The 17,867-nt window shown below is 37.5% G+C and overlaps 1 protein-coding gene and 1 long non-coding RNA gene across 6 annotated transcripts in view; one reads left to right on the top strand and one right to left on the bottom strand.

Moving 5' to 3' along the window:
• Nucleotides 1-17,867, top strand: part of APP (amyloid beta precursor protein) — a 312,106-nt gene that overhangs the window by 273,709 nt on the left and 20,530 nt on the right. For 3 of the 5 annotated variants that reach the window (XM_075910226.1, XM_075910208.1, XM_075910188.1), the window contains 2 exons: nucleotides 2,936-3,157; nucleotides 9,975-10,028. In XM_075910226.1, the coding sequence (XP_075766341.1) occupies nucleotides 2,936-3,157; nucleotides 9,975-10,028 (276 nt within the window). The remainder of the gene's footprint in view (nucleotides 1-2,935; nucleotides 3,158-9,974; nucleotides 10,029-17,867) is intronic. The other 2 variants (XM_075910216.1, XM_075910198.1) reach the window with 1 other exon arrangement.
• Nucleotides 6,566-16,907, bottom strand: LOC142820889 (uncharacterized). The gene is made up of 3 exons (XR_012897853.1): nucleotides 16,315-16,907; nucleotides 12,694-12,801; nucleotides 6,566-6,605 (listed from the first exon to the last, which is right to left on the bottom strand). It is a non-coding gene; the product is annotated as an uncharacterized LOC142820889 (long non-coding RNA).

Raw genomic sequence — 17,867 nt, 5'->3', positions numbered from 1 at the left:
GATAAAAAGACAAGAATAGGAGATTGCAATAGTCAAGGGGAAAGATGACCCAGGTATTGATAAGAGTTTGAGATGCAGGAATGAAACTGGAAAGAACAGAATTCATTATTTATATTAATGCACCCAATTTAAGTACATTTGATTCCTAAATATTGTTTGACAGTGCCCTTGATGAACGTATCTTAAAATATTTATTCTAAAATTATGTAAAACTATTTTTGTCAACATCTGTCCCTCCACAATTTTCAGTGTGCTAAGTGGAAACAAGAAATGGAGTTTATGGTGTTAAGAACCTGGATCCATGCCCACCAGCTGTGAGTGGGCAGTAGTGGTACCTCTGACTTTGTTGTCTGCTTTTTTTTTCAGTCTCGGTTTACATATTTTTGCACTGGCTATTTCTATCTCAGTCTGTGGTTTGCTGCTTTTTAGGTGTTTTACTATTAGCACTTCAAGGAGGCATAAAGGAGGATTTCTTTAAGGATGCTGGAACTCAGGATTTCAATGTTAAAATATTCCATGCAGAATTTGTAAGAAGGTCATGATGAACAGCAACATGCATTAGGTTTAAGTGACCATAACTGTTCTAAGAAAATTGACCCGTGGATGTAACAGCATATTTTCTGCATCAGTGGGAAACTGCAATGTAGAAATGTATGGAACAGAATGATGATATCTGATTACAAAGAAAAGTTAATCACAGATTAGTAACATCTGTGTGAACAGATAATTAAAATAATAAATATTTATCTAGAAGATACTCTCAAGTATTTATAGACTTGGATTTTGTTGCTATTTGAATGCCTGGAAAATCAAGGAGTTTTGAAGCTATGTATGGCAAGTTCCGGGTGTTTGTTTTTTTTAATAGTGTTAAACTAACCAAATTTAATTAACAAAATAACAGTATAGCTTGATGAAGGGGCCTGAGTCATGAAATTAAGCTCTGAAGCCAAACTCTGAAGCACCAGCATTCATTTTAACGAAAGAGCACCAGCATTCATTTTATCTTTGCTATTCACAGCTGCAATCTCAGGTTTTTGATTCTCGTCTTATCCTACAAGCCAGCTCCATTACTCTTGGCCTTAACTATTGGAAAACTACAATAATTAATTTTCCCCAGAGACTTAAATATTAATACTATACTTTCATTTGTACATCTATGTATATGCATTTTGCTTTATGCATGTGTAGAAACCTACACACTAAGATAATATTTAGTTAATAGCTCAAAAAGGGATTATAATTAATAACTGCAGTTTTCCTTTATGTAAGGCAAGAGTAATATACAGAAAACTTTTAGAATTACACAAGAGTCCAAAACCTGAGGTTTGTGGTAGATTCTGGAAAAAATGGGAACACATGACTCTGGTCTACCCCTAACAAAATATGTCTGTAACTGGTGAATCATTGCCTTAGATTTAAAAAACTTGAGAGTATGTTTAACTTTAATTATGTGTTGAAATCTAATTTCAAGCACATACTTAAGTTGCATTTTAGTCATAAAATTAAATATGCACTTGTGCATTGCTTAATTGGGTCCTCTAAGATTTACTGTGCCCTTAATATTACATGCTACTAATATCAGACACTACAGAAAAATACAGTTATGCTCTGTTCAGGGTAGAAATAATCCTTTTTATAACGTGAGTCAAGCTCTGATTTGCAAGCTCAGCAGAATTTTATTCAACATGGCCATAACTTTTTTATCTATGCTGTTTGATGGTAACAGAGTCCTTTATGTGAAGAACAACAAGCATCAGAAAGTAGAAGAGTGGCGTGATGATGATGATCAAAAATTGCTCTACTCTACGGGTAGGGTTGCCAGATGGTTTCAACAAGAATACCGGACACACTTGACATTACATCACAATCTACATTACATCTTATTTAGAAAATACTGGACATTTATATTTTCTCAATTTGTTTCCTGAACAGAAAATTCAAATACTGGACTATCTGGTTCAAAACCGGACACCTGGCAACCCTATCTACTGGCAACTCCTTCCCAGTGGAGACAAAACCTCACGAGTGTCAGAACAGCTTATCCAGTCTACAAACTCTTGTCTATTAGAAGCTATGGTCATTCTTATGTTTTATCCAATTAATATTTAGCATCTGGGAAGCTAAAATATGTGTACTTCATGGGGCTAGGAAGTTCTCTGTTCCTTTCGTTTTCTAAGTTTTTCAACTCCAAAACCAGTAAAGTTCTACATTACAAATCACCTTACTGAGTGATGCATACCAGTTAACCGGCACCTTGCCGGCCAGAGCAGCTGCCAGGTCGGGCCCACTTTTCTGTACTGGAGCAGCCTTGCAGCTGGCAGCCCCACAGAGCTGGGAGCTTGCAACCCCACAGGGCTGGCATCTGGCAGCTCAGTCCCATGGTTAACCATGTAACTGATAGAATTTGTATGTTACATGGTTAATGTTTTTATATAATTTTTCTTCCCTAGTTTGCATGTAGTATATTTTATAGAATTTTCTTTACTATAGGTTGATAATGTAGGTATCTACTACTCTGAGATTGTTGAGTTTATAATTATATTGCAATAGTTTGAATAAGGTATCTCTGTTCTATTAATGAAACATGTTTCCTTATCTTGGCTTAGTGTCTCAGTAGCCCCAGGTTTATGCAGAAAGTGGTGTTGGGACTGTGGATTCCTAGGTGTCTAGAGAGCGAGAGCATTGCAGAGATAATGACGTGCTTGACTAGGAGAGGAAAGAATTAAGCTAGTCCTTCCTACGGTTTCTTGTCTGCTCCCTCCCCTCCATACGTACACACCTTAATACATTGGGTAACGTTGACAGCTGATTTGGACAAACCTGAATTGAGTTCCCAACCTTTTACAAAAAATAAAATCTGTTACTATCAATTCCTACTGAAAGAAAACTGAAATGGAGTCCTCGTGTACTGACATTTTCTTGTATTTGTTTTCAGATGAACTGCTTCAGAAAGAGCAAAACTACTCCGATGATGTCTTGGCTAATATGATTAGTGAGCCCAGGATCAGCTATGGAAATGATGCCCTCATGCCTTCATTGACTGAAACTAAGACCACAGTTGAACTTCTTCCAGTTGATGGAGAATTCAGCCTTGATGATCTTCAGCCATGGCATCCTTTTGCTGTTGATTCTGTCCCAGCCAACACTGAAAATGAAGGTAATGTAGAATCACTGAGGGGAGAACCTAGAGTGTTTTGAATAGAGTTGGTGTGTGATGATTGAGTTGTACCCTAAAAGTCCTGACCTTTCTGACTTAGGTAGGAAATTATTCATTCTAATTGGGAAATGGTCTGCTATACCTGCCTGGCTTCCTTATGTCAGTATTCCCTGTCCCATTATCTCAAATGTTTAAATCTATAATACATCTCAGCGGTGAATTTAATCTGCTCCCCTTATAAAAGCAGCAAATTTAAGTGATGCTCTGTAAATTAATGGGGATAATGTGTCAGAATTATGTGCATTTTAAAATCACTCAATTAAACAGGAGCTTTTAATTGTTAACGTCAAAATGACTAGGCAAACTACGCTGGAGTCTTACTAAAAATAAAATGTTGTGGTATAAGTATTCATGTGATTTTACTGATTAGAATATTGTCCAGTGTTTATTTCAGAGCCATTCTGCATGCACGCAGCCTTTTGTAACTGGACATAAAAGCTTCTAAAAGAGTACTTTTGTGTAGCTGACAGGACAGTCGAGACAGTCGTATGTTTTTAATTTTAAATAATTTCAATCTGACAGGTTAAATTTAAAATTCACTGGCCATTTTACTGTCTAGGGCAAGTTTTGTCTAGGTGCCTGAGATACATTAAACAGAACTATCAAACTCTGTTCAGTTCTCTCAAGTTTCTGCTTATGTAAACATTTAGAAGAATTAACAAAGGGAACCCTAAGGCTATGTCTAGATGACATCCTCATCTAGACGTAGCCAAACACAAACTCCACCAATTTAGTGAGAGAAACTCAGTCAAGGTTAATTGAAACTTAGAAATGTGTGTTAATGAAAGAATGATAGATGCTACTTGAAGGATACACTTTATTGCTCCCAAGGGTGGGTAAATTTCATCTAGACATGTAGTTCTTACTACTTTGTAGTATGTTCCTAATAAAGGTGCACAATTAACTCTCCTTTGAATAATATACTCTTAGTAAACCTTTTACAGTCATTCAAGAGAAATGGAAGGGTTTGTATAGACAAGAATATTCATTTTATTGGAAATGGATATTTATATCAGGCCAGAATCAGCATTTTTTAATTTGTTTTTAAAAGTCTTGTACATTTAAAGAAATGACAAATGGGAACTGCTTGGTGCAAGTAAACCTGTTCTTTGGCCACCCTAGTACCCATGTCACTTCCTTCCAATCTATTCAAACCACAGCTGCTAATATTTATTGCTGATACTGATGTGATCTGACCTACAAGTATATGACTCCTCTCTTCAAATCCTTCATCCTTTCTTCTTCCACCACATCAAGTTTGAACTTTACATTCGTACCTTATTTCTTATCAGGTTTCTCCAAATCCCTTGCTTCACAAATAATTAGGATTATATGTCTGTCACAGATTTCCATGACTTCTGCAGCAGCTGGTGTGGCTGACCCCAGAGCTTCCCAAGCAGCTGGCTTCGGGGCCAGCCCAGGTGGCCTTGGGGACAGCCACACTGGCCACTGCTGGAGCACCTCTGCAGCCAGCTGATCCAGCCATTGCTCAGGAAGCCCCATGCAGCTGGCCCTGGAAACCACCTGAGCATCAGCTAGTGCAACTGGCTCTGGGGGCTGCCTGAACAGCAGTCCCCAGGACAGCTGAAGTAGCCATTGCTGTAGCAGCTGGTGCTGCTGGCCCCAGGGCATCTCTCTCCAGCTGCAAATCTCCTTCCCCACCCATACCTCCTCAGATTTAGTCAAGTATTTTTGCTTATTGACTGTGACCTGCTCATGACTAACCCAGATTAAATTGTATCCTTACAGCTATTGCCAAATGCTGGTTATCAGAAATCCTGAGTGTTATTCATTTGGCCTAGATGCAGTCATTAATCAAAACACAATGCTATTTCTGTGTAGCTTTGGAAGATAGTATGCTTTATTATTATTATCCAAATAAGCTCTTATAATGGGTTGGGTAAATCAGTTGCCTTTTTAGATTTAACATGCACATCAGACTACAAATGTTTCAGACAGACACTGATATCTGTCAGATAATGTGTATTTATATGTGGCAGATTGATTCTAACTGAAATGTTATGACTTTTTTTTCCTCAACATTGTCACAGCTGCATGAGATTTTTTAATTAATCATTTAAAAAGGAATTCATGAAGTTGAGTGATGGTAAGAAAGAAAAAGTGCAAACAAATCCAGCATTAAGGTCATAATTTGATATTTCAACATAACACCTCCCCCTTCTGCAAGTGTGCTTAAGTGATCAGGATATACTATATTCAAATTGCTGCTTTTCAAAAGATCCTTTTATTGTGTCTGTGATAGGAAATGATTTAAATCTGAGACTTCTTACTTTCATTCTGAATGTCCTGATGTACTGCATATTTGTGTAAAATATAAGTGGTGTTTTAGCAGTGTATCTCTACTTAGAATTGCTTTCCATCTGCAATTGTTTGCATACCTTGGTTTGTTTGCATACCTTGGTTAGAAGTTAAGGGGTCAGTGAAAAATTGATTTCTCTGCAGTCTGAGTTTAAGCCTGCCAAGATCCATAAAATCCTTAGGCTTATGAAAATTTCCTTTTTCCCCCTTACATACTAAGTTAATTTCCCAAGTTTCAAGTGGAAATTACATTCAAGGAAGACTACATGAACTCTTTGGTCATGTGAGTTATTTTCCTGTTACTGTGAAATATTTACAGATTTGCAAAAATCTGTCTCTTTTCCAGTTATAAAAAAGGCATTTTAAGTCCACGTAATGAGACTGAGCTTTTATAGTGTACAGTATTTAAAAAACTTGGAAAAGAGAATTTCACAGGTATTTGTATTTTAGCAATGAATTATAATACAAATTAACATTTCTAGCATAATTAGTAACACTTGGCCATCATATTTGTCAGGGTCTAATTCAGTTTAATTGGATATAATGCCCTTAACGCTTCTGAAGAAACTATGGCCAGGTCTACAGTAGACCTTGAAGATCAGGTTAAGGTGTCTGCTTACCTTAAGCCATCTTTACAGAGGGAGACCAACAGAGGAGCAAATGCTCCAATTGGCTCCCCCATACTCCTCAGGACTGCCAGGAGTACTGGCACAGACTGGAGCTGCCCTCAGCCTTCAATTTAGCAGGTTTTAATTTGACCTGCTAAATCAAAGGCAGAAGATCATTTTCTGGTGTGGTAGTATAGATGTGGCCTAAGGGTAAAATACTGAGTCTGTTGAAGTCAAACACAAGGTTTTGCCATTGCTTATAACATCCCCACATAGAAATAGTTATTGTCAGTGAGAAATAGACCATTTATCTGTTTTTTTAAATAACATTTTTTGTTAACATAACCTTAACTACCATGATCTGGGCAAACACCACTTCCATCTGTTGTGATCCCATGGAAAATTGTACCACCATCCTTACCTTAGATTTTAAGTTTTTTGATGGAGTGCCTCCTCTTCTCCTTTGGGAAAGAAAAACACATTGTGAGTGCTTCCAAGTTAAATAGTAATTAAAGTGCTAGAAATGCTAATATTCTACTCATGTATCTTAATATTAGATATAAAATTAAATAAGAGCACACTGGATGAAGCTTGAACAGTCATCCCATCATGAAAAACAGTGGTACAGTAATTAACTTCAGGGAGGTCAAACTTCTATGGAAAATAGCATTGGACTCTGATTTTGTGCACTTGCTGATTTGTGCCTTCAGTTACCATATCTGCATGAGAGGTCCATGTATATGCAGTTTTGAATCAAGCAGAATTAGTGTACTTCTTGAAAACTCTGACTACAGCGTAGCTTGTTTCTTATCATATCTTTGCACATAGTCATCCTGTACATTACAGACTTACACAACTTTTACATCATCTTCCAGCACCCACACTTTCTTCAAAGAACATAGTTCTATGTTAGTGCTCTCCTTTATATACACCTCATGGCCTGAAACACACCCACTGGCTGTTCCCCATGTGAGAAACCTGATGATTGTTTGGCAGACATGTGCACTACTGTTGTTCTACTCCATTTGCAGCTGCCCTGGCTATTCTTCCCTAAACCTGCAAACAATTATCATTGAAGACAAACCCCTGGTGTTGCCAAGTAACTGATAGCACTAAAGCAGCTAGCACAGAATTGTAAGACCTACTTTGCTATCATGGAGACATAGTATAGTACAGCAAAGGCAGTGGATTAAGATTCAAGAGCACCAGGCCAAGATTTTCAAAAGTAATTAATGATTTTTGGGTTCATCAATATTGGGTGTCCAACTTAAAAAACATTAAAAGGAGGCTGATTTTCAGCACTTTTTGAAAATCAGGGCCCATTGTATTGGCCACCTAAAAATTGAAGATACCAAAATTACTAGTTACTTTTTCAGGTTCTGTTTCCAGTTTTAGCTTTCCTATGTGATCTTGGAAAAACCACTTCCCTCTTTCTCTCAAGTTCACCACCTGTAAAACGGAGGGCAAAGCTACTTGCCTTCCTTTCATAAAGCACTTTAACAACATGCATGATAAAACTATAAAAGAGTTAAATATTATCATTTCCCCCATCACCGAAGTTTTGAGCCAGCCATATGTAGGACCATTTGAGCAAACAGATCCCTTTTCTTCCCTATTCATAGCTACCACCGTTTTTCCTGCCCACAACTCAGTCTTCTCATTTTTCAATGACAGACCTATAGAATGTAAAAGTACTATTATATCTGTGCCTATATATCCTTTGCAACAAGATATTCAGTCCCTGCTTTGAAGTACCAAGTGTAACAGCAACATAAAGGTGCTAGACAAGCAGGAAAAAATGTTCAGATGAATACAGAAACTGACTGAGAGCAAGAAAAATGGTGACAGCAGAGGATGGAATAAGGGTAACATTTCTGCAGTAGCAGGATATTTCAGTCCTTTTCAGTGAAAAAATGCTGCTGCCCTGGAGGGCTGTAACCCACGATCTGAGAAATCTAGTAAAAGGCTGAGAAAACACTGAGTGGCTATGCTTTTATTTGGCATTGTACAAAAAGCAGTTTCTAGTGTCTCTTGTGAAGGCAATCACATAGGCTACTGATGATGCTCTAAATTGCCACGAAGATAGTTTGATAACTGATGCATCTTCACTTCGCCATATTTCTGAGCATAAAGTGCGCTAAGGAAGCAGTGCAATCCCCCTGAGAAAAGCCCTTGTAACACTCAACAGCAGAGTTGGTTAGGAATATTCCATCTAATTGATTTCCTGTCAAGAGAATGCAGTTTGCACAAAAATTGGTTTTTGTCTCAGTTCAACCCAAACCGCCATATTTTTGGTTTAACTTACCCAATGTGTTTTGTTTCTAATCTGTTCATCAAAAACATGTAAACTACATTCCTCTGTCAGCACATTGCCTTTTGAGAGTTGTAGTTTAGGACTCTCTTTTTTCCTGTGACCCATGTTCCCTGGGAGAGTACATCTTTTATAGTGCAATATGGATTTCTCTCTCATTGAACAGAGTGGGCATCATAGCATTCACCTGACTTGCAATAAATTCTGGGAAATGTTTTCCAGTCAGGGAGCAATAGCCCATGGAAGAGAATGGGGCCACCTAGCCTCTTATCTACAACTCCCATGATACAATTCACCATGTTGGGAAAATGCATTTGAACTGACTCAAAACTAAGCAGGTCAGGTCGGTAAATGAAAACAACATTTTAAAGTTTGTTTGTTTTTTAACATTTCCAGACAGGTTTTTTTTTCCAGAAATTCCATTCACAAAAAAATTGAAATGTCAACACTTTGTCCCAATTCAGGATAAAAGGAAATGTTGAAATGTCAAAATTCCTTCTTCCATTGTACTCAGTAACAAACCCTTTGTCTTATTTTGGTTTAACCATCATTATTCAGAAAGTTCAGATAACCATTCCCACAATTCAATTGCATAACAGAACCCTGTCTAAATACTATGGTTTGGAAAAGCAGGCTGTGACTTTCACAACACATTTTGTACTTTGCACCCTATTTCCAGTTCAACGAAAACTAGAAGCCAAGTTTGTTGTGACATTTTGGCACTTCCAATGACAATGGGAACAAGCAAACACAAAGTAGCACAAAAGCAGTAAAATAAATTTGGCAGAGAGGAGCAACTTTTAAAAAAAACTTCCCCAACCACTTCAGTTTGGGTTTAGCTTAAGTTTATAGATGAAGCTCAGGTTCCTTTTCCTATTTACTGTTAGTGCTGATGAGCTTCAAAGAGTATCATGCAAGTCTTCAGACAGATATGGCCTCTCTGTGGAAATATAAAATATTTAAAGATATGACTGAAAATGGAAGGTAATCTAATTAGATAAATTTACTGGATACAAACCAAAATATATTAGAAACTACATGATATATTTCTCTAAAACCTGTGACTGTTGCCTTCAAAAGTTAATAATCTGGAAAAATTAACTGCGATTGGAGGTGGGGTTAGAAATCAGCAATGAATAAAACTTGTGAAAAGGACTGTTATATCAACTCCTCTTCCCAATTCTCCTCAAAAGTTAGCAAAATGTTTTGAAGCATACGATGTATAAAGCCTTACCCAACTGACTATAAAATTCTTTGATCTTGATAGTTTCTAATTTGAGCAGTATCCAGAATATAAAGCAGTGGATTGACCTGTCAGCAACAAAATACACTATTGAAGTTGTTCCCGTCTCTTTTCCTTTTATTTCCAGGATTAACTTAAGGCAAATCTTTTCCAGCTGCTGCTATTATAACTTTGTTTATGGCATATGTCTCTCCTGCACTACCCCAACAAAAGAGCAGTTGACTTATCATTTTGGGTTTTTTGTTTGCCTTTTTTTTATTTTTTGCACATGCCCAGTTGAGCCAGTCGATGCCCGCCCAGCTGCAGACAGAGGACTGACCACAAGACCAGGTATATAACTTGCATGGCTTTTACCTAACCTATGTTTCTCCCAGCATGTGTGTGACCTGCTTGAGCTGAAATGATCACCTTTTCTTTGTTATAACCCTGTTAAACTGTAGTGTCATATCATGAATCAGTATAGAGGGGAGGTTCTTGGACAGAATTTTTAAAGGGGGCTCTCACAGATCTTTTCCTCCCCAAGCCTCTGAGCTCTCGCTCGCTCTCTATCTATATATAAAGCACTATGTGCTTACAAAAAGCAGAAGGTAGAATACTAGAGGTGTTTGCTTTGTTTTGTAAATGAGAAGGAAGCCACACCACTGCACATATAGGGCATGTCTACACAGTAGGGCAAAAGTCAAATTAAGATATGCAACTTAAGCTACGTCAAATGCATAGCTGAAATCAAAATAGCTTAATGCAGGATTTGGCGCTGTCTATAAAGCAGGAAGTCGAAGGAAGAACACTCTTTCTTCAACTTCCATTACTCCTCATAATATGAGGGTTACACGAGTTGGAGTAAGAAGTGCTTCATCTTAACATTATTTTGAAATAATATTTTGCTGTGTAGACGCGAATTTTGTTATTTCAAAATAAAGTCAGTTATACCGAAATTACGCTGCTGTGTAAACATATGCATAGAAAACCGTTACTTTGGAAGTATGTGTATACTTTGTCCCTGAAAAATAGGTGGTGTTTTGTAAATTGAAAATAATAGTGCAGGATTCAACTTCTACAATTTGGAAATTGGAGGGCCATTAAAACTTTTTGAAGTTTTTAGGGACAAGACTTTTTAAATACCAGCCACTTGATGCAATTTCCAAAGGCAAAGTTGCTTTGCAGAAGTATTTTTACAAACTCAGGAAGAAGCCCTTTCTACTAGTACCCTCTCTCCAGGGATGACTAACTTGATTCCCCTCCATGATATTAGATAGGTCTGGTTTTGGATCAGAATTTCAGCACTGCAACATCACATTCCTTGAAAGCAACTCTTAACATTTACCAATTAAAAAAAAATCAATCTACTTTCTCTTTCCCCTTCCAAATTTCTGATACTAAGGATAAGTACCACTGTCTTCCATGCTTAAATCTTTCAGATAAAATGACTAGTATTTACTATCTACAGAAAATGTCACAATTTAAAAAAAAACACATTTTCAAAGCAAGTTGAAGTACATACAGGTCAAGATTCAGCCTGGGACATATAATTTTAATATCATTCTAACTGATTTTTTTTAGTTTTGTGCAGAGTGCCAATTTATTCTATTTAAGCCTAGTGGGCCAGGAATCCCATCAGTTACAGAACTAAGCATATGCTATTCTAAACATATTGGGATCAGGGAACATCCTCATAGCACCTAAGTATTTTTATCTCGTGTGATACGTATCTTCCTAAAGAGAGATTAAAAATATCACAATGTAGGCAGCATTTTCATTCCCCCTCACCCACAAAATATACTCATACTTTAATCCTACTTTGTCTGCTTTACAAGGATTTTTCTACTCATACTTCTTTTCCTACATAATGTTTTATTCACTTGCTTATGCTTGTTATAGTATTGATGGGCATTTTCATATTCATAATCAAAAGCCTGCTGCTAAGAGATCCCTATTCATGGAAAATATTTTTTATAAATGAGGTAGGGGAAAGACAAGACATACTCTTGCACCAATTTGCCACATTCAGGTTTCATTTCATTAAGTGACAGCTATTATAACATTGGTAATGGGCTTCTTTGTTTCTTCTTGTACATTTCTTTGGTTGTCAGTGGTAATTGTACTAAGAGTACTGGTACCAGTGTAGTGAATGGTCCATCCAAGGTTGAATGGTAGATTTTTGTGAGGGGCTGTGATAGTTGGAAATTTGAAGGCATACAACATATCACAATATGCTATACATAAGAGACAGTGTGGTATCCTTCACCACCAACTTAGAACACTTTCACAGAACTCAGAGGTCTCTGCTGACTGACATGAGGAAGTCTTGAAGACACTGCTGAAGTCCAACCAATGTTGGGATGAACCAAACAATTATTCATTAGGCTCAAACAATCTTATTTGCCGGGTTTTTTGTTAAACATTCACTTAGGCTCTGATCTCATCAGTAAATAGAGCTGCTGCAGATTATCAGCAGACACGTTGAATTCTTAAAAACCTGATCAAGCCAGGTCACAAATAATGTGTAAACACCATAGTGAGACTTTCTGCCAATCTGCCCAAAGTGTGAGCATCTGGCAACAGATACCCACCTGATTTTTTTCATCACAGATTGAAGTTATAATACAAGTAATTTTCAAGTATTCGGAGCTATTTACAGGGGGATATACAGTACCCCAAGAATCACAACTAAAATAGATAAACACAAAGTATTAAATGCAGAAGGAATGATATAAACTTAAAAATTATCCTTCTGTCTGAATTTTAACCATGTATAACAAATAAAACATCAATTTATTATAACTAAAAGAAGGAAATATTTTGCAATGAATATAGTTGATTTCACTGCATTTATGTATAGAAAGTTAGTTTTCAGTGTTTTGGCTGCTCTATCATACATCAGTAGAGAAGAGAAAAACATTATGAAATATTAGGGTGTGTTTGTAAAACTACAAATAGTAACAAGGGGACAGAAGCAGGTGAAATACTTTCAAAAAAAATTATAACGATTCCAAACCATTTTCCCTTTAAGGGTCCTTGTGTAATCATCTTGATGCTTCAGTTTCAGCTTCTGGAGGGTGAAAATACTGATGTCTGTCATTCATAATCAGGCTTTCCTGGGGGGCTTGGAAACAAATGAACATTTAGATCTTTGGTGTCAAACCAGTTCTGAAGCAGTAGCCACTGCTGCTGTAGCGAACTAGCCACGCTGAACCAGCCAGATAGCCACATTGTTCAAGTCAAATAGTCACATGTGGCTAGTGTGTTGGACACCATATGGCTAGACTCAAGAGTATTGCTATGAGCTAACTTGTCAGATTTGCCAGTGGGTGCTCAGAATCTTTTTTAAAAAAAAAAAACACCCACAGCTGTTTAATGCCCACACACATTTTTTTAAAAATGACTTATGTATTGCTAAGTAGGAAGTTCTCATAATAGCCATCTTATTTCTGTGCAAATAGCAGGATTTTCTTGAGATCACAAGTAAATTAGAAATCACCATGAGAAATAATGCAGCTTAGGTGTATCAGAAAGATTGCTCACAGTGTTATCAGCTGTGGCAATGGTTTCATAGAGAGTCTAGTCACCTAATAATTATCATTCTCTTGAGCAATCAGGTCAGAAAATGTTAAAGAGAATATGAAGAACTGTCCAATCTATATAGTAGTAAGACTTCTGCAGAAACAGTCATGAAAAGAGGGCTTGTTCTTGAACCTGGAGTACAAACGTCTCTGTAAACCCCCAACATAGTTTAAGCGGGCCTGCAATGCTTTTTTATCTAAAGGATCCATGGTCATGAAGTTTTACGCCTTCCATTGACTCTGGTTTACCATTTCCAGCCATGGGGAGATGCAGGAAGCAGCAACTCTCAGGCCACTGCTTCCCATGGCTCCCTTTGTCTGGAAGCAGTGAACTGGAGCCTTTGGGAGCCGCAAGGCTCCATGGCTACAGACCCTTTAATTAAAGAAAGTGGTGTGGGTCCACTAGCAGCTCTCTCAGAACGGTCCCATGGCCCACTTAGAGAAACACTTAAAAACACAAGTGGTCCTGTAGTACCTTAGGGTACATCTACATAGCAACATCATTTTGAAATAACTAAGTCCGCGTCTACACAGCAGGCAGTTATTTCGAAATAATGTCAAAATACTGTCAAGCTGGAGGACTTCGTACTCTTGACTCCTGAACCCCTTATCGTACGAGGAATAAGGGAAGTCAGAGGAAGAGTGCTCTATTTCGAAATAAGTGCTGTGTAGACACTGCCAATTTAGAAATAAGCTATTTCGAAATAAGCTACGCAATAGATGTAGCTCAATTTGCATAGCTTTTTTCAAGTTAAGCACTGCTGTGTAGACACACCCTAGGTTGTGACCACTAAAGCTCATAAACTAGTGTGTGTGTGTGTGTGTGTGTGTGTGTGTGTGTGTGTAGGTAGTGTCTCTGGGTATATCTATGCTGTGGGACAAAGTCAAATTAAGATATGCAACTTCAGCTGTGTTAATTGTATAACTGAAATCAAAGTAGTTTAACTCAGCTTTTGGTTCTGTCTACTGCAGGAAGTCAAAGGGAGAACACTCTCCCTTCCACTCCTCATGAAAGCAGGGTTAGTGGCATCAACTGGAACACCTCTCTCATTTCGAATTAGCTTTCTTACTTAGATTACTAATTCGAACCCTGGAAGATAGACAGCGGCAGCTTCGATCTTCCTCTGCAGTGTAGACGTACCCATAGGTGCTACAGGACCATTCGTTGTTTAAGTTACAGACTAACACGACTACCCCCTCTGAGATTTTGAGAGACATTGGTTTAAGTTTAAAAAAATGGGGGAAGGAGGCGTTTCTCTGAGCAATTATCTCTAGTCAGTGGTGCAATGTGACCGACTTTCCCTAATGCTGATATGACAGACTTTTGAAATGAAGCCTAGTGCTTCAGCACACTCTGCTTCCTATATATCATTCATAAAACATGGAACAGAAGAAGAATTGTGCCTAAATACATATATTCTTCTCTCTTCCTACAAAAGGAAGTAAATTAGAATAAATAGGTCAATAGGAAGGTAAAAATATATCGATGTGTACAAAACTTTATAGCCAACAACCTGGAGCTGTATTTTCTTTTCAATTCTAATTTTAGACAAATATTTATATTTAATTATTTATAACAAAAAATTTACCTTACAATGAGAACTTTATAGCAATTAACTCCAGCCCATAACAAAATGTAATGCCAAGCTTTGAAAATCTCTCGCATAGAAAGGATTCGTAATGAAAAGATTAACACGTCCTAGATCAGTGTTTCTCAACCAGTGGCACAAGATCTCTTAGGGGTACTCGAGAGAAGTCTGGGCAGTAAAACAACACAACTGAAATTTGGAAAAAACTGAATTTTTGTTTGAAGTTTTACAGCGTTTTATTATTTTTATACTTTTTATACCCAAAAATGTCATTGCTCGCCTGGCTACGATCAAGTTGTTTAAACAAATGTGTTACAATGATAGAAAAAAAATTGTGTCTGAAAACTGTAGGTACTGGGAGTACTTATATTTAAAGGGGAGGGAGAGCACTTGAATTTAAAAAAAGGTTGAGAAACACTGTCCTAGCTGATAGCTGCACTGTAAGTGCTGCTATATTAAAAATGTTTTCTATCTAGAAGTCACTTGTGTATGGTTTAATTTCTTATAGCTGAATTCTTAGTGCCTGTATCCCAATATATTTTTAATGATAATAGCATTATAAAAATCCACAAATTAGCCCATTACATCTCAGTACTCCTTATTAACTTGGTAGCCCTGCTCTTGAAAAGTGAAGGCAAAATGGAAAAACTAGCCTATTATTCAGTACTGCCAAAATTTCCAAAGCTCAGTGCAAATAAAAATGCTAGTGTTGCCTTCCTGTTAGATCAGGCTCTTAATTGTGGGTACCTTTGCTAAATCCAAATACCACCACCTGACAACGGGTCTTATGGTCCACGGTGCACAGGTATTATAGCATCACTTCGTCCTACTTGTATTAAAGTTTCTGTCTGGTTTTCAAATTATGTGGCCTTTTAGGATTTCCCCAACGTAGCTGTCAGACTGTTGTATGCAGGAGGCCCCTGACTTGTGACGCGATCTGTTCCTGGGGAAGTGTCCTAGTTGGGGGTGTCATAACTCAAGCCCTCATTTATGATAGGTGCCATTGTAAATGCGGGGCCGAAATGTAAGTCGGGAGTTTCCAGCCTCTTCCACACACACAACCATTTTTGTAAGTACAGGGGGTCAGTACTCAGGCAGTCGCATGTGAGGGGCCTCCTATAAATAATTATCTAATCATTTTGAGGGAACTGTGCTCATAGAATGTTTTCTATTTCCCTCTTTCTTCCTGTCCCCCTAATGCTGTAGCAAATTCAGTAACCTCTGTCTTCCTTGCTTCTGTAATTATGGTGGGCTTAGATAGTACTAGCCAATACATGCAAAGATTTCCTAAAAGACTATTTATTTTGCAGTATCATTAAAACACCCGTGACATCCTGGAGGAGGTGTGGGCAGACAAGTGAACTATTGATAATTTTTGTACCACGAATAAACATTTTTTTCTTTTAATGAAATAATTTGGTTGTTTTAACCAAATCAAAAAGAAAAGGAACCACAGCAATGACTTACCATGTAGCTCTGTTGTGTACTTTGCTATTTCTTCCTTCTTTCAAATAAATCTTTGAGTTATTTTTTCTTTGCCAAAAGGCTGGCGTTCTGATGAAACTTGGCAAATAAATTCTTGGGTTGGAAGCAAAAAAAATCTTTAAAATATATTTGCAAATCTGTTTCCTGAAGTTGGCTGAAATTGTGATGTGCTATATATATTTTCAAACACTTTATAGTTCTAAATCCTCCCAAAAAAATTTGCAGTTATTTTTTTCAATAGGAAATTTTCAAATCATTGGTTTAATAAATAACACGCTAGTTATTTCTTTGCATGTACATGGGGTTTTTAAAAAATAATTTCCATGAGAATTTACAGTGCATTTGCAGACAGCTGCACCAACACATGCCAGGGAGAGACCGGCCAAATTTGATTCATTTGGGGATTTTTTTATACATCAAGTTTTAAAATGAAGGATTTTATGTTGAGTTTCAAGCTTTAAAAAATCTTCTTTGAACTTGCTCACTGCAGTTCTCTCAGACAACCCTGCAGTAATGTATGCAGTAAAAAGAGTTAACAAAACACAGATTTTATCAACTCTTAAGAAGTATATGTAAAATTATTAATCCTATGCAATTATACAGCACTTTCCATCCCAAGATATCTCATACATCTTTACAGACGTACGTCACCCTCATGTTACAGATGAAAAAAATGAAGCAAAGCAAGCTTCAGTGCCTTGCTTAAGATCACACAGCAGATAAGTGGCACTGGCAGCATGAGGAGTAAGAGTTCCAGTCACATCACTAGATCCTAGCTCCCTCTCTATGCAGTTTTTCCTTTGGAAAAATGTTTAATGCATAATCTGTTACAGAGAAGTGTCAATCAGAGCGCACACACAAATGAAATTTCTATCCCTGAGTACTACAGCAATAACCGAGGAACACAAGATAAGGGACAGAGGAAAGATATTAGGATAATAATACATGAAATGTACCTCTCACAAATATAGAGCCAGTTCAAACCGCCTTTTATCCCTCCCGGGACTTCCTTAGGCAAATAGTGATTTTAAATGGATGGTGCAGCACTGAAGTCAGAAGCCCACTTAAAATAAAATAGCAAAATAAATGAACAAGGGTGTGCTTACAAAGTATCCAGCAAAGTAGGCTCATCCTTGTATTGCTATGCTCTCGATTTCAGTGTGTAGTTAGGCTGACTCTTGGTACCCTGACTGACTCTCCTCGACTTCCTGGGTTTCTGCTCTCTGGTGACAGATACTATTCAGTGTCCCAGAAATCCTAAAAGGACTCAGTCTTCCCTAGAGTAGGAATGTGGGGAGCCAGAAAGTTCCTCAATGGCTTTGATGTTTCCCTCCCAGCTACACTCTAAACACAACCAACCAGAGTAAAATCATGGCCTTTGGGTATGTCTGTAAATACAGAGCTACATCTGCACTGCTGCAGTCCATCATGAGCGTGTCTTCACCAATCAGCTTAATCAAAAAAAAATCCCACTTCCACAAGTAGCAAAAGTCAGTGGGAGAAGCACTTTGTATACAACCGCTGATGCTGGTGTA

The sequence above is a fragment of the Pelodiscus sinensis genome, chromosome 1, assembly GCF_049634645.1.
Source record: "Pelodiscus sinensis isolate JC-2024 chromosome 1, ASM4963464v1, whole genome shotgun sequence".
Classification (NCBI taxonomy): domain Eukaryota; kingdom Metazoa; phylum Chordata; order Testudines; family Trionychidae; genus Pelodiscus; species Pelodiscus sinensis.
Note: the sequence above shows the minus strand (reverse complement) of the source record. Positions and strands in the feature narration are given on the sequence as shown.